Source organism: Heterodontus francisci, unplaced genomic scaffold (assembly GCF_036365525.1).
Source record: "Heterodontus francisci isolate sHetFra1 unplaced genomic scaffold, sHetFra1.hap1 HAP1_SCAFFOLD_236, whole genome shotgun sequence".
Lineage (NCBI taxonomy): Eukaryota > Metazoa > Chordata > Chondrichthyes > Heterodontiformes > Heterodontidae > Heterodontus > Heterodontus francisci.
The window spans coordinates 158571-174349 of NW_027141158.1; the positions used below are offsets into that span (position 1 = coordinate 158571).

Genomic DNA, 15779 nt, shown 5'->3' on the forward strand with positions numbered 1-15779 from the left:
ACGTTGGTATAATACTGTCCATTCATGCCGGTGGATTCTGAACAGTGCCATGCTTGCATTTAAATAGTACTGCCTCCCTCTGCTAGTGAATACTGCACAATACAATTGTTGTATTTTTACAGTAATACCTCCATCCTTTTGTAGGTATGACAGTGTAGCATTATATTTATAAAGCAATGATAAGTGCAAGGACTACATTGATATTGTAATGTCGACCTCATTTGGTGAAGACCAGTTTGTACCTCTGTTGGAGAAGACGAAACAGTGCACTGGCTACATTTGCACAGTGATATCCTCGTCTCATTGGAATAAGAATAGTGCATTGGTTATTGTTGCGATCAGGTGATGAGGGTCACAGTACACCCCATTTGTCCTTCCCCTCATTTGACCGCTGCAGGGTTTATTCCATTTTAAACAGTGGATGTACTAAGTACTCCAGTGAGTGTTTTACCTTTTTCCTTTGTTGCGATTGTAAAAGAACCAATTGGGCAGGTTTGCTTGAGTTTAAACAAGGAAGAGGTGAGTTTATTATCCTTAATAATCAGATCTAAAAAAATAAACTTACACCACACATTCACACACGCACACAGACACACAAAGACACACAGACACAGCCACACACACACACACCTATATTACAGCGTGATAAGAAGTTGATTGGTGTTTGGATTAGAGTCCAGAACGCAGTCTGTGGAGTTGGAGGATTCCGTTGTCTTCTAGCAGAAGTTGTGTTCTTGAAGTCTTCAGCTAGAAAATGTGCATTTTGTAGCTGACCCACTGGTTCAGGCTTTTTTCTTGTAGGCACAATTGTTGGAGGATTTCTTCCCCTTATATATTTGTCCTGTATCCAGCAAACAGCAGCAGGTTTTGCTTGCCCCACACGAGGTCTTCTGGAGAGAGAGAAAGAAACACCCCTCATGGCATCTGCACGGAATGAGTCACTGGCTTGTGTGCTTTGTGCAAGGCGTATCTTCCAGCGTTCACAGAGATGGACTGATGGTCACATGACTGCCTCAGTGTATTGTCTGGAACCTTCTAATGGGATTCAAGTTAAGTAATGTCAGTCCCTCTGGCCTCAGGATGTTAACGTTTACACCTGGAGGATTGGATTGGCTCTTTCAAGGCTAATGTTCTAGGCTGGCTCTGTCCGGCCTTCTAATGAAAAGAATCTCCTGTGATTAACTCTGCAGAACAAGTCATTATTTTCTGTACAGGCCCATCAGACATGTGTCTCCTCTTTGAGGCCTTGGAAAGTGCAAGTGTTCAAATACAAATTGTGGTGGCCATCATGTCTGCCAGCTTTTTAAAAAACGTTTTCTGTTGAATTGCAGCTTATTCTGTTTCATTAAACGTTTAAAGTAGGTTTACAATCCATGATTTAAAAAAAAAACTTTTGATAGCAGGTATTCTTGACATTATGTTTAATATCATAATGCTTACCGCCACTGGTAGATCCACTTCCATAAACTGCACCAATGGCTCCAACTGATGCTATATGTGCTTTCACATGAGACACCGTAAATTTATCCAGTATTTCTAAACTGTTTCAAGGTCAAGAAAATAAATCTACACCGCATCTATAGAATGGCACATGGAACATCAACTGGCCACTAACCATAAACGGACAGTATTTTCATGAACTGACCTCCTACGGACAAACTGAACAAGTTCACATAAACTGACCCCAGCCATACATCTAAACTATTCAAAAATGTTGCGTGACTCATTCACTGAACAGTTCTCCAAAGCTGACACATCGCAACAAAATACATAACCATTGACATCGATTTGTTTTGTGAAGGGTTCTCTTCTTTTCTTCTTGTCCTAAATGAACATCTCTTTATGGGAGCTGCGGAAAATTGTAGGTGCCTCTCCACTGTCACAGCTATGAGTTTGCTTATCCTGCCCAGTACTAATATTTCGCTTTTACTGTCTCTGCTGACAGATTCCTCTACACGGCTAGGCCTTTCAGAAGCAGGAGAACTACGCCAGCAATACCAATCTGAACAGTCACCCCTCATACTTCAGCACGCACCAGTTCAGCATTTAGCACAATGCATGGGAATGATGGTGAGATAGCACAGTCTGTACATGGTGACGTTCACATCACAAGCGAGTAGCACTGGCAGTGATGAAAGGTGCAGCAGAGGACAGAGGAGGCAGGTGAGTGAGCCCTGACCCAAACATTGCTGAAGAGTTTGGGGATTGCCAATTCAATGCCTGAGTCTTCACGCAAAGGAAATTTGAATAGTACCAGCAGAGAACGGTTGCGTGGGTAACCTGTCAAAGACTTTCCACATCATGGATGAGACTATGGAGGAGCCAACAGTTTATGACTGGCATCTGGACGTTCCTGTTGATGGAACGAGTTGCCTGTTTTCTGTTATAGAGCGTGTGCTGTCCTCTACGGGAGCTGCAGTGAGGCTAGCAATGCAAGAACCCTGGTAACCACCAAGGCCAGGTTTGATTGATGACCAGCCTGCTGCTATTGGGGCTTTGGTTTCGACAGTCCCTTCCAGCCTCGAAAAGTAGAGAAGCACCGTTGACAGATTTAGTGGTTCGAATGGAGATGAGTTTTGGTCGGCTTACTGATGCCCTTAAGTTTTCTCTCATGCAGATCAGTGAGAGATAATGCACAGCCTCATGGGAGCAGACTGGCACGACGGGAGCTGCAGACAGTGTCCTCTTTTAAGATGGAAGTGCATCTGTGCCCTTGATGGACCCTCGTTCCATACCCATGCAGGCACCAGCAAGTTAGTCCAGATGCACTAACCTGAAGCCAGTCCCATTCTCTGTCGCGCCCCCAAAAATGCCAGTTGTAAATATCTGCAGTGCCATTTTTACGACTGTAGCAAGCGTCCACCACGCTGAAATAAAAGGGGCAGCTCTATAATTAGAAAACACGCAGCCTTCAAGGAAAGACTATAGGGTGGCACATGAATAAATATTAATTTGAGTGCAATTTGTTTACGTAATATTAGTCAAACGTTTATCCGTTTCAATTTGTCCAACTTGTTTTGTTAATAATTTAGGGCCTTCACGGTATGTGGGCATGTGAATGCCTCAAGCAGAGATTTTCTCTGTTCTGGTGCAGTGGAGATTTGAGCTGAATGTAGGAGAAGAATCATTATCGTGGATCACTTGGTGCAGGGGTCGGGGGGAGGAGTGTGAGCAGCATTTCAATACAGCCGATGTTGAATCACTTGTTCTTAGACTTCTTATGTTACACGCTGCTTCACCGTGCAAGGCCAGGCACCACATGGTCAGCTTTCGGTGTGGTCTCCAATTCTGCTACCCAATGACAGTGTAGTGACTGGCATGACAGAGCCATCTCTCAGTGTGGGCTCCAGGTCTGGCTGCTGACACAGGGCAGTGGGAGGGAAATATGAAATATCTGTCATGGAGGACCACATATCTGCCAATGTGGTAAGAAAGAGGAAGGTTGATCCCAGGGTGACTGCAACTGTCGTGAGTCAATAGGGGATCCCCACACCGAGCATGAACTCAGACTTCCTCCAATTCAACTTACTCATCCATTGCCAATACCCGCTATTCAAAAATACAGGAGCGTTATTAAGGCTGAAAAGTGCCAATAGAAAGCAGACGAGTTCATTGAGGCCTCATCCAATCGCCGTTTGGTCTCTGCAGAATAGACTCCATTTTGAATAACGAATACCATGGACTCAGTTTAAAAAAAGTACATTTATATGCCTGTTTCATCCAGAAAGAATGTGTGGGACACTCTCTGTGAAAAGGGAGGAGGAGAAAGAACAGGTGTTGCATCATCCGACACTTGCATGAGATGTTTTTTGCGGGAAGAGGAGTGATTCTGGGATTGACAAAGGACTAAACTAGAGCTTTACAGAGGGAATAGTGCCTTTCGATTGTTGATAGGGGAGGGGAGGGAATGATGCCTTTAGTGGTCACAAGGCACTGGAGGTGGCAGAAATTGAAGGAAACTGTTGAATATGTAGGTGTTGCTGTGGAAAGTGAGGACAAGGCGAACTGGATCATGGCTCTGGTGGTGACAAGAAGGGGTGTGGGCGGAATTGCAGATTATGTGCCTGAAGAAGGGAACTGTTCAGCCGAGCGAAGACAGAAGCCAATTCGGAAATGATGATGCGGAAGGTGGCATCGTTGGAACTACTGTGACAGAGACGTAGATACCTGAAGAAGGCAACAGAGACCTGACACGAAGCAGGATGGAGGAAGTAGGGGTGCATAATCAAGGTAGGTCTCTGAGTTGGTGGCTACAGATAGACATTGTGAGCTACCTGCCTATCCTCAGTTATGGAGATAGTAACTCGAGGAATCGAATTGGGGATGGGTCGTGTAAAGGTAAGGTAGGCATGGCAGCTGGAAGCAAAGTTAATTCCTTTCAGTTGAGAACGAGGTCAGGAAACTACACTGAAATCGTCATCAATGTACCCAAACAAGATGCCGTATGCTGGTGGGAGTTAAAGGTATCAAAGGAGTGGGTGGCGAGGCGAGTGATAACGATGCAGAGAGGCTGCACTTCCTAGTCAGAGATACAGAGATGTAGGTGGAAGATACATCCTGGTAAAAGATGGACTGTAAAGCGACTGGACATCCCGGTGTGGGATGGTAAAGTAGAGACCTGAATATTTTGAATGGGCTAAGTTGCAGATGGTTTGAACATCCTGGTAAGAGATGGAAGTATTGATGGTATGGCCGTCCTGATGAGGGATGGAGTTGTAGCGTTCCGAATTTCTTGAATGGATTGAGTTTTAAAGGGATTGATCGTCCTGGTGAGAGATAGAGTTTTAGCAGAATTACATGCTCTAGAGAGAGAAAGAGAAGTATAAAGGGAAAGAACATCTTGGTGAGAGATGTCAATGTACAGTGTTTGGACGGCCTGGGGAGGGATGGAGTTGAGGGAGTCTACAGGTCCTGTTCACAGTGTTGGACTGGATGTCCATGGCGAAAATGAAACATTTCTGGCCAGGAAACCAGAGTAACTGAGAACGTGGATGGCGACAGAAGAAGACAAGGGGAGAAAGTGCAATGGAAAGAGTTAAGATCCATCGGAAAGGAACAGATTGAAATGTTGAGTCTACCGAGGTAGCCTTGTTTGTGGATGTTTGGAGGATTTTGAAGGGGCTGTGCGCGGTTACAGGCACGGGGTGAAGATCTCTAGAGGAAATGAGTTCCATGATAGTATGGGAAAGGATGACATGATGTTCGGTGGTGGGGTCATGATCTGGGGGAGGTGGAACGATATGTCCGAGAGTTCGTGTTTAGGCTCCCCAAGGTCGAGGTCTTTTCAAGAAACAACAACAGCGATTCCATGTCAGCAGGTTTAATGACAATGTCAGGGTTGAGAGAATGAAGTGCTGCAGATCACAGGGAGATAGATAAGAGAGAGTCAAGGGGGCGGAATTCATTCAATCAGACTTACTTGCTTCCATCTTAACACAAACCTTCACTCTTTTACTCTCGCCAGTCCCCCTTTTTCTCTGGTTCTGTATTTGCTAAAAGTAATTAATCTCTACTAATATATATTTCTGAAGTAAAAGCATTTACATTCAAAGCTAGTTCTGTGTCTCTCGCCGCAGATGATATCTCAGCTGTTCAGTGTTTCCAGCATGATTCATTTTCAATTCAAATGATGGTCGCCGTCTGCTGGTGGATACGGGTATTTCAGTAAGCCAACGAGTCACAAAAATCACAATGTACTGGAGAGTAATGCACGGTGTATTCGTTCTCCCGACAGAGTAACAATTGCGCTCTGTTGATGACTAACTGAAATGTTTAAAATTGACGGCAAAAACGCATGAATTTCTGATCACATTCTCCTGCTCTCCCGCCATCTTCCGGAGTAATGTAGAGCAGTAAAACAACATTGTATTGTATTTAGGAATTGGTGTACATATATGTAACCATAAAAGAGTCATTAATATTGACAAAGGCACAGATTCCAACTGCAACATTAAATAAATGTTTTTAATCATTTTTTGAAGATTATTCCCATTGTACATCAACACTTACATTATTAACTGCAGTAATTTGTCCATATTGAGTATGTGGCGGTGGAGCAAACAGTTACAATAAATGCAGATTAAAGAGACAGACCATTTATTTGTCACATGACGTGTTCTAAACCTTTTTGTTAGCAGGATATGGAAAAGTGACTCGGTTATTAAACAAACTTTGCATAAACTCTTCATTAATAAACAATGGTTTTAATCTCTGTGACAGTGTTGGTAATTACATGCGGAGTAATATATCTCAGTATTTGTATCGACAGAGAAATGATCCGAAATCAATTCTGTTTGGTATTTTAATTAAACAGAAAACACACACTTCCAGAAAAAATATAGAGAAAAGCCAAATCTAGTTATTTCAACACAAATTAACATGATAGTTGATTAAAATAAAGTGAAATTTATATAGTAAAGCAAAACACATCTATCATGTTGACACTGTTGGAGAAGTTCATATAATTCCCTCATATTTAACACAAAATATTTTCCACCAATCTGTGATCATACTCCAGACATCACAGGCAGGATTTGAGGCTGACTTTTACCTGAAAGAACAACAAAAACGACTTGCGAGGGTTACAGCAATGTGAACCATCAAACAAATACATCAAATACAGTATATGATCCCCTCAGCATATTTCTGCTTCAATAAGCCTCCTATTTCTTTAGTAAGTACAGAAAATGTTCTCTCTGATACTTTGGAATCACTGACATTGAAAACACCATTAATTATCATATCAATATCGGAAACAGCCGAAATACATGGAACAAATAATTAAACATTGCTCTTACCGGACTAATGGAGATGTAAGATGTTGAACCACACAGTCACTGCCCATCGTTGGTGGAACGTCTGCTGCTGTGAACGTGTCACAGTGAACATCCTCATAGTTGTCAGCAATGGAGGGAACTGGTAAACCGGGATCAGTGCGGGTCTGAGAGCTGTGCACTGTGGAGAGCAAGATTATGTATTAATAATTGGACAGAAAGCGGGTTCAGTGCGGGTCTGAGAGCTGTATACTGTGGAGGGGAAGATTATGGATTAATGATTGGATTGAATGCGGGTTCAGTGCGGGTCTGAGAGCTGTACACTGTGGAGAGAAAGATTATGAATTAATGATTGGGCTGAAAGCGGGATCAGTGCGCGTTTGAGAGTGATATACTGTGGAGAGAAAGGTTATGAATTAATGATTGGACTGAAAGTGGATTCAATGCGGGTCTGAGAGCTGTACACTGTGGAGAGAAACGCTTTGGATTAACGATTGGACTGAAAGCGGGATCAGTGCGGGTCTGAGAGTTGTATACTTTGTCGAGAAAGATTATGGAGTAACGATTGGACTTTACGCGAGTTCTGTGAGGGTCTGAGAGCCGTCCCCTGTGGAGAGAAATATTATGTATTAATGTTTGGACTGAAAGCAGGTTCAGTGTGGGTCTGAGAGCTGTATACTGTGGAGAGAAACTTTATGAATTAATGATTGGTTTGAAAGCGGGTTCAGTGCGGTTCATCTATATATGTGTCAATAATGTAAAGGGGAATGGAATTTTTTGACAGCTGAATGTTTTCCAGCTCCATTCACTGTGTTGTTTTTTTACCGCTTCATGATAGCAGATGAAATGGATCAGCTAAGCCTGAATCAGGGTGTTCATATTGAGCACCTGAAGGATTTCCAGTGACAGTGTGAACAAGAGAGATATCACACACCGAATGACATAAGGGTGTCCTTTCTAAAATAAGTCAAGCATTGTTTTGTCTAATTTCCTTTAATCACAACATGAATTTAAATCAACCAGCAGTCTGTGACATCGCCGATTGTAATGAAATTCAAAGTAGTGATAGAGAGCTGGAGACTGTGGGAGTTTAACTCACTGAGAGTGGAGAGATCACCGCCGGCACTTGTCAGTGTGAAGAAATAATCAGGACCACTGTCCAGAAACAAGTGACCATCCTGACTGTCAATGGCTCCAGTCTTTACATCATCATAATCACCCGAACCCAGACCTGAGAGGAAATAATGATTGTCACTGACATTCAATGGTAACAATGAATACTTAGAATTATATTATTCGACGTCAGTCTACACGGGCCGGCCAGGGTAAACTGTGATCTTCAGTCGGAGTGAGATTAGAGGCTGGCGAATGGTGGGACCATGTCGTGTCACAATAGGTAAGTCATAGCTCATGCTATGTTTAAAATGCAGCCTGCAATCGACTGAAAGGAACGGGCAGTGTAGGACATTGGTTGGGAGACTGACAACCTGCATGTCTGGCAGATGGCAGCAGCCAGAGCAAGGGTGGCGCCCAGGTCTTCGCATGCCTCCATGTAAGTGCTCCTCCAGACAGCAAGGGCAAGGAGGGAAGCGCTTTTCCATCGAGACGGGAGGAGGAGGCCAGCTAGGCAGGTGGGGAGGGCATGACAGGAGATTGAGCAGGAGGTGAGCAGCCGTGATGTGTTCCCACGGAAGAGGTTTCAGTGCAGAAACGGGCTAAATGCCCTGATGTAGTATGGCAAGGTGAGTGCAGAGCCTAACATTAATCTGACAGCCTTCAATGTCTCAAAAGATAAAAATTAAACTCATTGGTTCAGATGTTCCTCCACTATAGAGCACAGCTCAGTGACCACCTCCTTGGAAAGGCACAATCTTCAGTGACACTGCTGCTCTGACATTTGCAAGGAGCAGAGCCTCTGATGGTAAGCCATCTCTGGTGGGTCGCATCTTCTGCACTCAAGAAGCTGGATGCGTGCGGCTGTGCGCCCTGCTCATCCACACTCTCTTCCAGCCTCACGATTCTTGTCACTGTCTGAGTGCTGCAGCCTAACCCCCGGGGACTGAAGCTGCCTCCATCTCTGATTGTCGTCCACTATGGGAGGCCTCAAAACCGGAGTGGCTGACACCTATTGTAAATTGCTGCACTCACTTCTCAAGGCCCCCATTCTTTTTACTTGGCATATGTAAGTTGCAAGTCGGAGAGGATGTTCATCCTGAATACTTCTGTTGTGATCTCCAAGATCGGTCAGCCTCCAGATTACCAATACCGCGATACAGTATCTCTCACCCTCCCCCAGTGCCACAATGCTTTTCACAGCCAAAATAGAGCTTCCTCTGAGCTTCCCCTTCCTTACAGATGGAGAGTCTCTGAAAACTGTTGTTCTTGCGCGCTTTTCACTAAATTGTGAATAGCTTGGAACATTGCCAGGAATTTCCTGTTTTATAGATTCAATTACCTGCCCAGCGCCTTAAAGTGCAGCCTCCACCAACCAGCTCGGCCGCTTCCAGGAATATCACTTAACAGTGTCAAGACGTCGGGTTTCATTTGCACCGCTATCTAGCGGCATTTTCCCTCCCAGTGTGTCGCCACTGTGTGACAAAATGCTGCCCGCCATGTTAAAGACACATCTATCTCATTGAATTACCCATTCAACATACGCACACATGTCACATTTAACCGCCCAGACAACAGTGTCAAAAATCACACTAATTGGATGTCTCATTCCATTAAAGTACTGGGTGCAATCGGGATGATTTTGTTAAATTCCAAATTATTTCTCCATTTTTTAAACTAAAATCACTCAGTAAATCTCATGTCTTCAGCAGCATCACTTTACAGTGAGTAAGTTCTGATATATTTAGTTCTTGATTTCGGATAGCAGACAGCGTGATGGATTAAAAAAACGTGATGGTAACCAGTAAAAATGTACCCACCCTGAATACTGGAGGAGTTCCCTTCAGGATTTTCTGATCCAGGATCCGTGTCACCCAAACTGTGACTGGTGTAATATTCAATCTGATTGAGGGACTCAATGGAATCAGCAACTGTGAAACACAAACATGGATGGTTATTGGAGAGATTGAGTGGGACGTTCGAGAAAATAACAATAAAACGTCATCATCTGGTGACAATGTCCTGGAACTTTGTATCTGACACGATTGTGAAACATTCACCACAGGGATTGCAGTGGTTCAAGTGCAACTAGAGATGGACCATAAATGTTGGCTCATATAGCGAGCAGTTAAAACAATACACAGTACAGCTCGTAGGTCAGATTTCAGAAATCAGAGCGGAGACAATAGTGTAAAACATAGTCAGTTAGCACAGTTTCTTAATCCAGAATTCCTCCCCCCTGTCCCCGAGTCCTTCCCTTTCAGAGTGTCAGACGGCTGGTGGTGGCTCCAAAACCGAACCCCACCCCGGATAATGGGGCAGAAAAGAGTGCAAGGAGGCTAATAACGGTGTTGTTCTTCTTGGTGTGTTTTGTTTTAACCTGAGAAATTTCTATCAGTGGTTAACTCGCTCCCCAAATGTAGCGCAAGACAAAACTTTTATTGGTTTGGTAGGGTTTTTACCCCAGTATCGTGAAGCAGAATTTGTCGATTAATGATAAACATCAGAATACAAAGTGGTGCAATAGGTTTTTTGAAGAAACCACCGTTTTCAGGTAAGGAGTTCCTGGTGGGAACATGTTTCCGATCCAGAAATCCAGTCACCGAGAGAAATAAAATCTGTGTCAATGTAACTCTCTCCTCCTGAGAGCAGTGACTATTTATGGTCTAGTTTAAAGGGAATAAAATGACATGATAGTGATAAAGACTTCAAAGTCAGCAGACACAGAAAATGCTACAAAGATGTGATGATACATGAAATATTGAAGAGATTTTCAGTCGATTTATGATATTCAATTGCAGTAGGAGAGACTATAAAATAACAAAAAATAACACGAACAGCCGATGCGTTTGTTATTCAGGTGTTCAGATATCTGAGGCAGTCCGTGTGCAGACGGAAGGGAAAATCGATCATCGGTTTTGATTGCTCGTTAAAAATAAACAGAAATCACGGGTGTGAATCTTCCCAAACCCATTGCTCATCTTACTATACACACAGATATAGACACACTCACACTGTAATAGGACTCCTTCACATGGTGATAGTGAGCGGATTTCTGATAGGGTTCAGTCAGTAAACTGACAATTAAAATGGAGTATTTAAGCGGAAGTGACATTTTTTCGGTGAAAATGCAATTCGGTATGAAATATAAAACACAGACCTGCACGCCGGATCTGATAGGAATCTTTGCCTGGTGGAATATTCCCAATCTCTTCATAAATTGCTTGGTACAAACCAGCCAGTGAACCGTTGCTGCTAGTGACAAAACCTGTCAGATGGAGGGTGGGGAGATTAACGTTCTGTTACAACCCATAAGCGTTTAACAGTAAATTATCTGCGAACATATCCAAATCACAGAGATGGTAATAGTAAAGAGTAAAAAGCCAGAAATTGTGAATGTGGAGTAGATTTGTTGTGTGTATGTTCGTATATGTCTATGTGCCTATTTTTCTGCACACTCATACGTTCACCTGCAGCAGACTGGGGACAGCTGTGTTGACTGAGGAAAAAGTCAATCAAGTTTGTTAGAAACGATCTCCCCTGAGAAAGCCATGCTGACTAACCCTGACTGATCGCTGCCTCTCCAAGTGGAGATTAATCCTGTTCCTCAGAATTTTTTCCAAAAGTTTCCCGACCACTGATGTTAGATTCACAGGCCTGTAATTACCTGGTTTATATCTGCTACACTTCTTGAATAATGGTACCACATTCACTGTCCTCCAGTCCTATGGTACATCTACAGTGGCCAGAGAGGATTTGAAAATGTGTGTCAAAGCCGCTATCTCCTCCCTTGACTCATATAACAGCCTGGGATATATCTCATCTGAGCCTGGGAATTTATCCATTTTAAGCCCGCTAAAACAGCGAATACTTCATACCGTTCAATGCTAATTTGTTCAAATATATCTCAATCCCCCTCGCGGATCTCTACATCTACGTCGTCAGTCTCCATGGTGAGCACAGATGTAAAGTGATCAATTAAAATCTAATCTATGTCCTCGGGCTCCACACACAGCTCGTCACTTTGGTCCCTAATCGGCCCTACTCTTTCCCTGGTTATCATCTCGCACTTAATATTCTTATAAAACGCCCTGGGATTGTCCTTTATCTTGCTCTCCAGTGTTTTTGCATGTCCCCACTTCGCTCTCCTAATTCATTTTTTAAGTACACCGGACAGTTTCTATACTCTTCCATGGACTCCGCTGTTTTCAGCCCTTTGAATCTGCCATAAACCTCCTTTTTTGTTCCTTATCCAATCCTCTATATCCTTTGACATCTAGGATTCCCTGGACTTGTTGGTCCTACCCTTCAACGTTACGGGAACATGTTGGCCCTGAGCTCTCACTGTTTCAGTTTGAAGGTAAGAGATCATGGGATCCAGTGCAATTTGACAAATTGGATCCAAAATTGGCTTAGTGGCAGGAGGCAGAGGGTGTTGGTCTAAGGCTGCTTTTGAGTGTGGAGGCCTGTGACCAGTGGTGTACTAAAGCGATTGGTGCTGGTACCCTTATTGTTTGTAGTGTACATTAATGACTTAGACGTGAATATAGGAGGTGTGGTCAGTAAGTTCGCAGATGGCACAAAATTAGTGGTGTTGTAAACAGTGAGGAGGAAAGCCGCAAATTACAGGGTGATATAGATGGGCTGGTAAGATGAGTGGGAGAGCAACAAGTGGATTCTATTCTTGAGAAGTGTGAGGAGAAGCATTTCGGGAGGATTTACAAGGCAAGGGAATATGCGATGGATGGTAGGACCCTAGGAAGTTCAAAGGGTCAGAGGGACCTTGGTGTACTTGTCCATAGATCATAGAAGGCAGTAGCACAGGACGATAAGGTGGTTAGGAATGCATATGGGATACTTGCCTTTATTAGCCGAGGCATAGAATATAAGAGCTGGGAGGTGATGATGGAGCTGTATAGAACGCTAGTTAGGCCACAGCTGGAGTACTGTGCACAGTTCTAGACACCACATTATCGGAAGGATGTGATTACACTGGAGAGTGTGCAGAGGAGGTCCACCAGGATGTTGCCTGGGCTGGAGCATTTCAACTATGAAGAGAGACTGCATAGGCGAGGGTCGTTTTCTTTAGGGCAGAGAAGGCTGAGGGGGGACTTGATTATGAAGGCCATTGATGGGATAGATAGGAAGAAACTATTTCCCTTAGCGGAGACATCACTAACCAGGGGGCACAGAGTTAAAGTAAGGGGCAGGAGGTTTAGAGGGGATTTGAGAAAATAGATATTCACCCAGAGGATGGTTGGAGTCTGGAACACACTGCCTGAAGGGGTGGTAGAGGCAGGAACCCTCACAACATTTAAGGTATTTGGATGAGCATTTGAAATGCCATAACATACAAGGCTAAGAGCCAAGTGCTGGCAAATGGGATTAGAATAGATAGGTTCTTGTTGGCAGCATCGACACGATGAGCTGCGGGGTCTGTTTCGGTGCTGTATAATTCTATTACTCTATCACTCTCTGACCTGATCTCCTACTTGTGATCCTTTGTAAAATACTGCCAGTCTAGTGAGGTCACAAGGCTCGATCTTTTCAGCTTCAGGATTGTCATGTTTCAGAGCCTTATCTGGTCGTGTCCTTGGCAGAGATAATATGCCTCTGCTGCCCTCGCTGTAGAATATTTCTTAATAAGTGAGAGAGAGGGAGAGTGAGAGAGTGCTATTTCTGTAAGAAGTCAAAATTATTAGGTAACGTGTTTTTTTTTATTAAGAGTTCCATTTGTTATTATAAATTAGGAGAGAGTTGAACGTGTGAAATATGATTGGAAGCCTAGCTTTGGAATGTAGAATCATGGCTGGTGAATGCAGAAGGTCCTATTCAAGTATCACTTGTCAAGATAACGGACAGACCCGGTTAGACAGCTCGAGATTGGAAGCCCAGAGCCAGAATTTGAAGGGTTGGAATTGATTCCCAATTGATGAAGGAAGATTAACAGTCAAATAAACTGCTGAATGTACAGCTCAAAACTTTCAATTAAACGTCCTGATCCATAGTTACAATAAGTAAATTCTTGCAGAGTTAGAGGTATTACGTGATGAACTCTCACAGTAAATGTGGACACTTCAAATCAGTCTCCATTTTAAATCTCACATTTTACTAATTCTCGAGCACACTGAATGCAGCAAAACAGCAAAAAAAAGATTACTATGTATTTCTAACAAGCCCACTTGACATTCCATAGAAAGCTGCAATGAACGACAGTCTTGCAAGTATATGACACAATATCTGGGATCTTGTGTTGGATCCGCGGGAAGATATGAGCCTCACCTCTTCGAATTGACTTTTTCTGTATAACCATCATCAGTGAGATCAACACACAGATTAGCGGGACTCCGAAGCAGACCGCAACTAGGATGAAAGTCGTTGTATATCCCTGTTCTTAATGACAAAAATAAAGAAAGGTTTAGCACAGACACAGTCCGTCTTGTGTGATAAAATATTTACAATAGGTATTTAATAATTATATCCACTGCTTCTGGGCAATGAGTCCGGCTGAACATTCCCCAGTATGTGTGGTGCACATTGCACCAGAGGAAAGTGTGAACCATTCTAAATTGCAGAGACAGGGGTCCCCATGTTTCTGATGAGTACAGGACAGTTCAGGTACAGCCAGAAACTGGGATTAGAAGAATTATAACCTGACAATTTGAAATATGCGGTGAGGAAAAAAACGTTCAGTTCAGCGAGAACGTGCTCATAGTATCTTCAGAAAATGGCAACAATACCAATTCAACTAATACAAACCCTAACATTAGCTGGAACACTAATAATGTGAAGTACCTGCAGATGTGGACGAGACAGCAACTGGAGGCACATCGAGTCCTGTGGAATATAATGTACATAAAGTTCAGGAGGATGAAATTTCAGCACTTTGCATTTAAACATAAATACTGTTCTTAATTTCCAGAAGTAATGAGTCAATTTAACGAAACAAGGAACCCTAACCCCACTCTCCAAACCCTGCCACCCTCACCAGAACAAATCACACTGGCATCTTCCTTGTGATCACAGTCAGATTGAGCCAGTGATGAGGAAGGACAGTCCGCCAGAGAAGATTCGCTTCCAGTGCACTTCACCTCATCCAGCCAGATAACACCGTCACCCTGGAAAAACGTGGCCCCTCCTGGGGCCAATAGAGCGTGGCCACAACCCAGCTCTCTGCAGACAACATTGGCATCGGCCATATTCCAGGAGTCATCACACACCGTGCCCCAGATGTTACTGCACAATATCTCCACTCTCCCGGAGCAGTTGGTGTTACCTCCAAACAGGCGCAACCATTGTCCCGAGTCTGTCAAAAAGAATCAATGATTATTATTAATGTGGTATAAGACAGGAGTACCAGTCACATAGTTGATACAATAAAGAGGAATTAGCACCTGGTGAAAGCACACGTTTACAGTCATGTTCTCGAATGCAGTCCTTTGATCTGTGGGGCTGCTCCTTAATTACTTTTGCTTCTGTTGAGAAGAGAAACATGCTGACTGTACAGACACAAAAGTTTGAAATGACAATCGCACATTGAGAGGTTTGTTGTGTTACCTGAACAAACAACACCAGCATCCTCTCTGTGTTCACAGTTGTGTTTGCCCCACGGTTCTGTTTGACACTGCCAAGGGAGCGATTCGTGTGAAATACACTCCATCCCATCGAGCCAAATGGGTCCGGATCCTTCTCCGAATGACTGAGTGTAATAATCGATGGAACTGAGGGGACCACACTGTAATTGTTTGCAGATCACATCTGCATCAGGTCCATCAAATGTATCTGAGCACACTGTTCCCCAGGTGCCATTGTAGAACACTTCCACTCTCCCCTCACAGCGACGCTTCCCATTCACCAGCCGCAGCTCTTTGTGCTCTGTCAGTGACACAAGAA

At 43.5% G+C, this 15779-nt stretch overlaps 1 protein-coding gene and 1 long non-coding RNA gene across 2 annotated transcripts; both read right to left on the minus strand.

The window, feature by feature from the left end:
• Positions 1-9740: 9740 nt before the first annotated feature.
• Positions 9741-14724, minus strand: LOC137362337 (uncharacterized). Its single transcript, XR_010972484.1, has 4 exons — positions 14682-14724; positions 14169-14279; positions 11047-11154; positions 9741-9817 (listed from the first exon to the last, which is right to left on the minus strand). It is a non-coding gene; the product is annotated as an uncharacterized lncRNA (long non-coding RNA).
• Positions 14725-14950: 226 nt separating this feature from the next.
• Positions 14951-15570, minus strand: LOC137362336 (scavenger receptor cysteine-rich domain-containing group B protein-like; the record flags this gene model as incomplete). The annotated part of the gene is made up of 3 exons (XM_068026748.1): positions 15444-15570; positions 15281-15361; positions 14951-15192 (listed from the first exon to the last, which is right to left on the minus strand). Coding segments are annotated over exons 1-3 (426 nt in total), but the record flags the coding sequence as incomplete, so codon positions are not given.
• Positions 15571-15779: the final 209 nt, after the last annotated feature.